Source organism: Meleagris gallopavo, chromosome 7 (assembly GCF_000146605.3).
Source record: "Meleagris gallopavo isolate NT-WF06-2002-E0010 breed Aviagen turkey brand Nicholas breeding stock chromosome 7, Turkey_5.1, whole genome shotgun sequence".
NCBI lineage: Eukaryota > Metazoa > Chordata > Aves > Galliformes > Phasianidae > Meleagris > Meleagris gallopavo.
The window spans coordinates 10,366,207-10,377,366 of NC_015017.2; the positions used below are offsets into that span (position 1 = coordinate 10,366,207).

The 11,160-nt window shown below is 40.1% G+C and overlaps 1 protein-coding gene across 2 annotated transcripts in view; it reads right to left on the bottom strand.

The window, feature by feature from the left end:
* SATB2 (SATB homeobox 2) overlaps positions 1-11,160 on the bottom strand; it is a 102,926-nt gene that overhangs the window by 78,350 nt on the left and 13,416 nt on the right. Inside the window, exon 1 of one of the 2 annotated variants that reach the window (XM_019616984.2) lies at positions 7,713-7,846. The exons of the other annotated variant lie outside the window; for it this stretch is intronic. Within the exon in view, the coding sequence (XP_019472529.1) occupies positions 7,713-7,746 (34 nt within the window). The 5' untranslated portion in view covers positions 7,747-7,846. Of the gene's footprint in view, positions 1-7,712; positions 7,847-11,160 lie in introns of those variants that run through there. 2 annotated transcript variants of the gene reach the window in all.

The following is an 11,160-nucleotide window of genomic DNA, read 5'->3' on the forward strand; positions in this document are numbered from 1 at the left end:
TTTCAGATATAAATTCAATGCACTCAAAAAGACTAGAAAGAGTTATTCACAGTTTGTACCTGAAACCTTAAGCACAGGCAAATCATACTCCAAAATATTTCCAGAAGTTTAGTGCTTCTTTATGTAGCAGTTAAGATTACCAAGAGATCACAGTATTTAAAAGCTGTGGAGTTTAAAAGACTTTAACTGACACTGCAAGCCTCAATGAAGTCTCAAGCACTAGTGGCACTATCAACAGCTACATGAGAGCAAAGAGATCTAGTACCTCCTGGGACTCATCCTCTAGGAAGCAGCTGTCAGTGCTTCATGCCCGCCATGAATCACAGAATGGCCAGGTTTGGAAGGGACCCCAAGGATCATGAATCTCCAACCTCCCTGCTACATGCAGGGCCACCAACCTCCCCATTTAATACTAGACCAGGTGCCCAGGGCCCCATCTGATCTGGCCCTGAACACCCCCAGGGACGGGGCATCCACAACCTCTCTCTGGGCAGCCTGTTCCAGCACCTCACCACTCTCTCTGTAAAGAACTTCCCCCTGACATCCAACCTAAATCTCCCCTCCCTCAACTTAAAACCATTTCCCTTATTCTGCTGTTATATACCATTTCAAAGAATAGACTCCCATGCTGGAAGACAACACACCAGCACCCTCAGGCCTCTTTTACTGTGCCAGTGCAGACACCTAAAGACACAGGTTATCACAACAGGCCCAGTGATGGGTATTCTGAAGAAATAAACTGTTGATTAATACGAAAACTCCTGTACAAAACCAACTTCTGTATCAGAATCCTATACCTGCAGAGCTCAGTGCTCCCACCACTTCTTTCTCTTTCCTGAATTACATATCATGTTCAAATGGGAAGGGCTAAGTGACCTGTCATGGAGCTATCTCAAGTGAAAAAGGCAAAACAACTGTCACTTCTAGTCTTTTCCCAAAGTTCTGGGTGTCTCGGACCAACGTAGCTTCTACAATTCTAAGTAGAAGGGAATCCAGAGGCCTGACCATGGTTCTGGGGAATACTAAATACAGATACACTGGGATGATGCCCTATTCAGAATCTGGTACCAATACTGGAGAATCTCTGGGATCTACCAAATATGCCATTCATGTACCATAATGTACAATCATAATGTTGCTGCCAGTTATTTCCACTTGACAAATACACTGTAACTGACTGAGGATTTTAGCTAACAGCACCGCAGATAAAACTCATAATAAGACAGAAATAAATACTTCCCAAAGTCTTATATGGAAAGAAGAAAACACTGCATGCACATAGACTCCTGAACACACAGCTGAACAACTCTCCAATAACCCAAACATATTCACTCTCCTCTTGCATACAAGAAACCAGAGTAAACTTCAGCATTGAGGGAGCACTACAGGCACAGTGAGCACAAAATGAAGAGGAAGCTTTGGAAGGGTTATCATTTTCACAATCTGATTGATTTCAAAGGTCACCCTTGAGGAATAGCCTCAATCTGGTTTCTGCCGACACAGTCATTTCCCACAGCCAGTATCTATTCCCTGCTCTTGGTACTCATTCAGGTGGTGGGATGTGGGTTGTACTGTGGGTATCTGCAACTTAATGGAAGTCTATTTTACTCCCTCAAAGCCTGTTGTTCATTTGGGAGTAAATATTATCAGTTGTTCACTACTGCGTGCCTCAAGACAGGTATAAATGACAAAGAACGGCAGATTTTCTGAGCAAGTAGAAACCTTGTTACTAAAGAATTATCCAGAAATTCTGGAATGCCTGAAATATTAAAACAATTCACACATCAGAACAAGTTGAAACTTGTTTCTAATTAGTACAGGGGAAAAAAAAAAAAAGAGAGAGAGAGAGAGAGAGAGAGAGAGAGAGAGAGAGAGAGAGAGAGAAGTATACGTGGAGTGAAGAGGTTGTTCCAGCACTTCAGGTCTGCAGTTCTCAGAGAACAGGTCTTTCTTTGTTAATTTGAGCTTTTCTGCATGCTTTCTTGATCAGCAGAACTGTGGGGTCAAGACCACTGCACTGCTTGTCATCAAATCTTGTCCACATAGAAAAATCTGCTGCCTCAGAACTCTCCTTTTTCCATTTCACATTTGAGTTTATAGGGCATGAAAATTCTATGAGAGAGCCTATCATCATTAAAACAGCTTTCATTTTCTCCAGGTCATGGCCTTGGTTTACAGTTTATCACAGAATAACTAATTTGCAAAGCTCTTGTAACAAGGATCCCAGTCAGTGTGACCTGGCAACACCACCTTCTAGATAAAAAATAGTGTCACAGTGTGAAAAGCATAATAGAGGAGAAAACTATTTTAAATATTTAATAAAATTGATAAGCAGTGGATGAATCTATAAGATATTGTGGGAAATGGCTTCTTTACATACACTTTTCTAGACTTAACATGTCGCTTACAAAGAAGTTTTGAAGTTGTTTAATCAAATCTTGCTATAAATGGAGTTCTACCCAATCTTCCCAGAGAAGCTGAGGGACATGATTTAGCAGAGGGCTGTTAGAGTCAGGGTAGTATGGTTAGGTTGCGGTTCGACTTGACGATCTTTAAAGTCTTTTCCAACCTGAGCAATGCTATGATTCTGTGATTCTAGAAGAGCAATTTTGTTGCTGGTGGTCCGAAATATTGGCCTTGCTGTTACCTCCTCTACTTATTCCAAGGTAAAATATTTTTGCTGTGTATCTAAAGTGGAGAACTGAAGATCTGGAGGTCCCTCATCTGGGAGCAACTAAAGAACAATGTTAATTGATACAAACTATAACAGTTTGCAATGGAGATACTCTGTCTTCTTGCTGTGGTAACATAAGCTCTTAGCAGTCACAAATCAAAGGTACCAAAATGAAGACACAAAGGCCTTAGCAGCTTTCATCCAGGTATGTAGAATACAAAAGGCTTCATAGTGTATTAGCTATATCTTGTGTCATACTTAAATAAGAGGAATCTCATGTCATCTTTTAAGTAAATGTTACAATGAAAGACAATATTAGCAAATGTAACAAGATGTACCACTCAAACTTTAGGAAGATCTTGCTAGAATTACGAAGTTATGCTATTATTATGGCTGAATTGTTTTCTGCCAGAGGGGGAAAGGGAATTTGCAGAACCAAAATCTCACAAGAAATAGGTAGATGTGCCAGTCTGATAGGATACACACTCTTCCTAGAACTCGGGAGATAGAAAAAGTCACCATTCACTTCCTCAGCTAGAAAATTATCTCCATTTTGTTGCCAGTCCTTTAGGTCACTTGTAAGAAGCAAACACTTTTTCATTTTTAGCTTACAAATGCATCAATAGGTGTTCTCTCCTGCTAGAACAGCCCATAAGACGCTTCGAACCTCAGACAAGATTCCCACATGGCAGCAGCTTGGCCAGTCAGTTCCTGCTGCCACCCACCCTGGGGCCACATCCCTGCTGCCTCTGACCTCTCACTCACCCATGCCACTCTGCTTCGTCTTGGAACAATGGCCAGCCACCAACAAGCTCCACAGGAATAAATGTCCAGACCGCAAACCTCTAACATCCCCCCTTCCTACCCCAACACAATAACTTACTCTCACTTCTGCCTGAGTCATGACTTCTCTTCCCATCTATTTTCCCATACATGTTACCCAAATCAAAAAAAAAAAAAACAAAAAACAAGAGGACATCACTAAAGATGGCAATGATTTTGGTTTGCTGGGATGAGTGAAGGATGCCTGCTCCCCAAAAGCCCTCTCTGATGTGCCCAGGTCCCTGCCACCAGGCTCTTTCAACCTATGTTGGGGGACCAAGGGGCAAGGCCCAGCTTCTCTAGGATATCCCAAGGAACACTGCAGGCAGCCCTGGTGGTGCCTGCCGGAAACATCTGCACCTCAGTGTTAGCTGTCCACATGCATATGAACTACACATTTCACAGGCTGGCTGCCATCTCTCCCTGCAGTCAAGGAGAAAAAATATTTCATTTTTCCACTAAAATAACCCCCTTCACTGCTACGGCAAATCTTTCTTCAGGTAGTCTCTTATGGATCAGTTTTACAAATACATTATTAAATACTTGGTGGAATAATTATTTCTATAGAACATGTATAATGCCTTTCAAGTGGCTGCAAATATTATATACATAGCCATATACTAGGAGAGAACAAAGCAGTCTGTTTAAGTCATACTTCTTTTACTGATTTTCATAGCAGAAGTAGTAAAGTACTTGTAGGGAGCAGATACAATAAAACACAATGTAAATTCAAAGGAAAAAATATTTTAAAAAGTAAATTAGAGTTTCTTTTCTTCATTTTTTTCTCCAAGTAATGCCAGAAAATTCTTTGTATTTTATCTCAGAGCTTGAACATAAATAGTCATGCTCTGATGATATTTAAACAACAAGGCTTCAGACACACAAAGTTGATCAAGTCATTTCTTCTATTGCAAAAATTACCTACAATCCTTTTGCTCCTAAAACCACCCCCAAAAGACAACAGTTTTTCTGAATACTCCCTGCGTAGCACAGATGAGTGGACTCTGCAAATAACGGATATTTTGCTTCAGTGGACGAAAATCCAAGAGAGAAAGGGGGGCAGTCAGTTCATGAAACCACAACTTGCATAACTGTTTTTGCTTACAAGAAAAACAAATCAACCGATAATTTCCTGGCAGATGAAGCATTACGGTCAAAGGGAATGTAAGAGTTTTATTCTTTAATTATTTAGCCTCATCCTTACTCCCTATTATTTTATTCTCTTTTTATTTTTTAAAACTGTGCTTTTAAAATAGAATTTCTCCTTTGAAATCCATCTCAAACAGGAAAAATATGACAGAGGAAAAAAATATCAAGACTAGATCAATCTGAAACAACGTGTTTTTAAATTCCAATGCCCCGTGCCTGCCCTGCTGCTTAACTTTCTCTCCAAGCAGAAGTATTCAATAAATCCAATAAGGCTATTCCTGTATTTGCTCAGTCCCCCAAGGCCAGCCCTTCCCCAGCTCCCCTTCAGTGGGTTTACTACTTGTCAGAGCCACAATGCAGCCCTGGTGGGTGAGTTTCCCAGGTGAGGGGTGAGCCTTCATGGATCCAAGTTCATCACTTGCCACATTGCTAATGAGAACAAGCACAGCCCAACATGAGGTTAATTGTCAGAAGCAATAATCTAAATTAAACTGGCCAACATTCAAGTAAAAGGTACAATTTAAAATATCCTTTTCAAGTGAAAGCAGTCCCAGGAGTTTGTTTGTCTCAATATAGAATTCCAAGTTTTTGTTTTGTTTTTGTTTTTAAAGCAACATCTTCTACTTCCCCTCTAAGGAACCAAAGTAATTATTTTTAATATAGTGACATATGTTAGACAAAAGTATTAAGGAGGGGGCTACGTTCCACTTCAAATCTCCATGGAATTTTCCCTTATGTGATCACACATCTGAGCTCAGATCTTAACCCAAACAGTGAGGATTTTTTTGAAATTAAGGCTATTAGCTGATGAGAAATCCTTTCACAAATAAGCCTGAAACAGAGTAAGTCTAGTGTGTCTCTCATGACACTGAGAGGCATAATTAAAACAATATGGAAAAAAAAAGCAAGTGTTCACAAAAACATTTGATAAAAGGCTTGAGTCAACTCAAAGCTCACTCGGCTTTGGCTGGGTCTTTGGGCTCACGACAGCTTCTGCCTGCCAAAAGAAATACAGCTACCCATTTCTTTCTGATGGTTGCACCCATGGAGAGACCTGCTCCTTTGCTTTCCCCTGCCACAATAATGACATGCCTGCTAGTATTTGATCGAGGTTCGTATGACAGCCCGCCTTTGAAACAACTGTTTTGTTAATGGTGAGAAGAAAAGGACTTAAGTGGCACCTCAAACTGACAAAACAACCAATAGCTTGAGGATAATTGTTACGTTCTGTAATTAAAATAACGTACATCATTTAGGAGAAAAGTTTAAAAATACCTTGGGGTAGAGTACTTGAGGATATAATTCCACATGGGGAATCTGTATAATTTTGGTTGTAACCAGAGAGGAAAAATGTAGAATTTAAGATTGAAATTATTCACTTACCATGCAGAGTTAGCACAAAAAAGTGTATTCATCTAATAAGGATGAATGTTGCGGGTGCAATTATAGTGTTTTATACATATGTTTACCCATAAGGAATGATTGCAACATTTATAGAAAGGTAGGTTTGAATTAACTCTTTTCATACTTTAAAAAAAATTGTATTCTTTGTTATTTTTATAAAGGTAATAAAAGCTTATAAGTGGATATGTACATACCTTTCAAAATACTCAGTCATCTACATCTGATCTCTGTACCAGTAACAATCAGAATACCATGGTATTCAAAACTCCTGAATTTTAGCCTTGAACATGAAATTATTTTAACATGGATAATACAGCAAAAAACCTCCCAACTGAATAATGATAAATGTAATAAGAAAGAATAATTCTATGCAAAACACAGGGAAAACCAGTGGATTCAAGTAATATTAAATGAGGAACAATTTTGGCTCAGCCTTGCAGAAGAGGCATCTTTCTTTCTGTAAAACAGAGTTGAACTTCTGTATCACTACAAATACCTCAGTCTAACAGGCAGCCGGCAACTGCGGCACATTAAAAGCATCCTGAAGCAGACTGTCAGTTCCAGACGAGGATGCTGACTTGAGCTACTTACAAACATTTGGGAAGTTGCTGTTTCCCCTCCCAAAAATATCAAGTCAACGCACAACATAAAAGCTTTGTTACATTACATTCCTTGGATGCACACAACAGCCTACTGCCTACTCAGAAACTTAAGTGGAATGTACAAGATGACACTCTCAGTGCACCAAAATGAACTCTGGAAGTTTAACAGAGTATATATTTAACTTTTCTCACCAGTGCAACTAACTTAACCAAGCTGTACTACTTGCACCAGCTAAAGATGAATACTTAAAGACAAACAGGCAGTGGCAAAACTGAGAAGATTCAAGAGCTCCTAAACCTTGATGTAGGCATTAAACCTGCGCTCTTGCCACCCACTTCTTATGTGCAGACAAAAGTGAACAGCAGGTAGGCAACTCCTAGGACCACCAATATTGGCATAACGACTGCACAGCCAATGACCCATGCACACATTCAACCAGCCAGAAGTTGGCTTTACTGGTACCCAGATGAAGTGAGCAAAGATAAAGGATGCTCAAAGAATGCCAAGCATCTGCCCCACCTAAAGGAAAGATGTTACTCACTGAGCCAAGGTTCCACATAACGTATGGATTTACATAACAATATGGATTTACTAAATTCATATTTTATTTCTTTTTCTATATAGTATTATCTTGATCTCCTTCTCCTTTAATATACAAATTTCTCTTTCAGACTGGCAAAGTGGGCATTTTAGTCTTCATTTCTTCCCAGACTTTAGTAAAAGGGACATAACATAGACCCACTTAAAAATGCAAGGAAATACTCTAATGAATAGCTACTATTGATGTAAAGATATAGAACTGCATGTTTTCAGCACTAAAAGCAAACGATATTTCTGAGCAGCTTGCTAAGTCAGACTAAAAATATGCTAGGCAGCACTCACTTTTTTAGTTCATTTTCTGAAGCATACTCTTCATCCTTTCACTGGGGATTTGAAGGACGACAGTACCACAGTAAGGTCAGAAATGTTAAGTCTTTAATAAGGACATTGAGAAAAAATAAGGCAAGCAACATAAAGCAGGCTTAGGTATTTTCTTTTTCTTGCAAAAGAAAAAACTTACCATCGATGTCTGCTGCCTCCCTGACACTTTGCATCTCCAGCAGTCAATGAACAAAATACACCAGACAACTGCAGGTCTGCTATCTGGAAGAAACCTAATGTTTCCTGTCCCAGTCCAAAGATGCTGATCCCAACAAGGCAAGCTACCAAGCAGTTACAGTGGCCAGCTTTGTGAGGTCACAGTTATTTACTTTTGACAACTTAAGCCCAAACTGTAAGTACTTCCTACTACCTTAACAACTCAAGCATACAGGATGATGACCACTTTTGCTGGGTTAAACACCTGCTTACCAGTAGTTAGAATAAAATCATAAAGCCATATTTGGAAAATCTGAAACTCTTTAAAAAAAATTACACTCTGCTCCAAGACCTAGCACAGTAATAGACTCTCACAGGAATAGCTATTTCCCTGGCAAGATAGTGCGATAATGCAATTACTGCCATTTAATTAATTTATATTCTCAAAATCTGTCTCCTTACGATTTCTAAGTATTTCACTTGAGCAGCAAGATTGGATTTTCTGCCCTTGTTTGCCATGGCAACCCCTACAACAAATGACAGTAGTCTATAAAAAGAGGGGCTCTGAGCATGTCTGCACACTTCAGGGTGGTTTGTTTTAAAACAGGACAGGGCGCAATGGACCTTTTCTACCCTGTGAGATGGAACAGAACACCAAGAAATCTCACTTCAAGGGCTGCCACACTCCTTGGCAAAATGAAATGATAGTGTTGTTAAGTCTGGATGTGATTACAGATATGAAAGAATGACTGCAAAAGTTTGCTTGTGCCTTTCTGGCTCCTCATCATATACTACTATAGGAGGTTTTGCCATACAGCTGTTAACATCCTGAGCAAGAAACACACAGCACACTTAACATTTCCTTTCACTTAGCTCTAGGCATCATCATGCAGCGGTGACTGCTAAGGCCTGCTTACCACTGGAGAATGAGACCTTTGTTTGCCTGTAATACAGGCAGAACTCACCCCTGCCTGTCCAGGCAGAAGCTGTGCTGGGAAGCCTTGACCTCCAGTCCTACAAGGACACTGAGCAGGGCTAAGGATAATCTTGACTCCTTCCTCATTCAGTTTCTCGAGCTGTTTGAAGCAATCATTACCAAGTCAGCTACATTTTGTGGTCATATTATAAAATGAATCATTGTTCAACAGTCCAAGATTGCTAAATTCATTTTATGTGTGGTTTAGAGTAGAGTCACTGGTTGCTTCGACCCCTCCAAGCTGTGCTCCCTCCAGCCCAGTCACAGCAGGGAAAGCACTCGTCCCTGGCACTGTTCCAGACTTGGGATGGTGTAACAGGGCAGAAATTGCCCTCTAGTACTCATTCTCACAAGCTCCTCATGAGCCAGCCAAGATTTTTTCAGCCACTTCCTTCTGAAGGGATTTTACCTCAGAGAGGCTCCAGCTTTTGGGCAGCCTTAGCACCGGAAGTGCTGGGAATTCAAGCAACTACGACTGCCTGCGTTGTACTTGGGTTGCACCCTCCGGGGCCTAACTTCGCCCTAGTGCTCCTATGGGTAGAGTTTCTGTTTTAAGAGAGCCTGTGGAATATTTTATGCTGGGATTTGGTAGAAGTGAATGAATGCTCCATTATTCGCTCTGGTACGCAGTGGTTGCTCTCAAGTTTTACAGTGCAGCACATTGCTGTAATGACATCATATGACATCATAAATCTCCCACAACTTCTAAAGCCTCTGATGAATGGTCCCACATAACCACCTTGTTAATAAATGGAAAAAAAAATAGTGAATCAAAGAAAAATCTTGTGAATTTATGCACCGTTTACAGGTCTACAGACAAGTAGTAACCACCCCAAGCTTTACAAACAAAACACTTTACCTTCACTTCCAAAGAAAAGAAAGCACTGTCTTGATTTATGGATGCTGTTACACAGGGAACCCACATCTTACATGGAAGCCTCACAAAAATCCTCCTTCACAAAAATCTACGAATCTTAAATTCAAGTAATATTTCTAACACGTTCGCTGGAAAAAAAAAAGTACTGCACATAGTTTGCTCTGAAAGTAATGCCTCCTATTTATTTGCATGGAAACTACAGCAATTACAATTACAGCAAGAGCACAATAACACTATTTAATAGAACAGATTTTCGTCTACAAAACATTATTTTTCAACGCAGTCACCATCATTAGCTATGCTTTTTCGCTAGCAGTGAACAAAAGCCTGCACGCCACTCTTGTAAAAATCTGCATGGCCATCTGGAATGTGGCTTGCCTTTCACATCGCTGTTATCACTGCTGAAATGCACCACTACCACCTCACTGTGCTCACATCCACTGTCTGGTCTCCAGAAACATTCAGCAAGCATCAACAAACATCAATGGGGACCCATTTTCTCTACATGGAGGAACTCAGTGACACACCTTTGCTTCGTACGCCCTTCTGTGTCAGATGCCATTAGGTCAGACTGCCCCTCTGCTGCCATCTGTTGCACAGTAACAGAATATTGGGGAAAATGTTCAGCCTTTACTGTCATACCACCAATATCCACCTCTGACATCATGAGATTATAAAACAGGAAGCATTGCTTCCAGAGCAGCTCCTACATTTCCTTCATTTCAACCAAGTATTTATGATATTTAAACCATAAATAGTGCAAAAACACAACAAATACTTTTCTCTTCTTTTAAAACTTTGCTACATACACATACGTATCAGTCAAGCTAAAGACCAGCTTATCTGTCCTTGCCAAAAAGGTGGCTGTTCGCCACCCTCATCATCAGTCAGACACACTCAATTGAAGTAATGCTATAAGCCTGCTGTGAGATTTCCAACCTCTGGCTTCATGCAGCTCCCTGCTCTCTGTAGCTTTTTCCCCTACTCCTCTTAAGAGAAGTACTAGAAATCAGGTCAAGCCTTCTATTTACCAAAACAAACATGTCTCCCCAAATTTCAAACTTGGCAATCCCACACTCTGAGTACACAGGTAATCTTTCTCTGTGACTCTACAGAAGTAGGATTCCTATGAGTAATGTCTATTTTGCTGCCCCAGCCTGAAAGTATTTATGTCTACCTGGGTATTCACACAATAAAGCAAGAACTGAACTCAAGCTTGTATGATATATTACAAAAGAAACAACCCAAACAATCTGTAGACCATTAGACAAAAATATCCTGCAGATTGATGACCTTCATATAAGGAAAAATGTTCTGTATTAAATGGCTCTGGCCTGTCCCTCCTGTAGCTAAGTAACTCTCCTCAGAATAGCTGTAATTAGGGTGGGTTTTTTTGTTTGTTTATTTTTTCTGTACTAGGACACAGATGAAAAATTACGTGTACAGAACAGCCCAAACAAGCTCTCTGCAAAGTATCGTTGACGGCTACTGATCTTATACAAAAATATATCTGAAGTTGTGTTACCTACTCTGAAACCAGCCTGCTTCTCAACAGGTTGGTTACTTCTTCACAAAAAA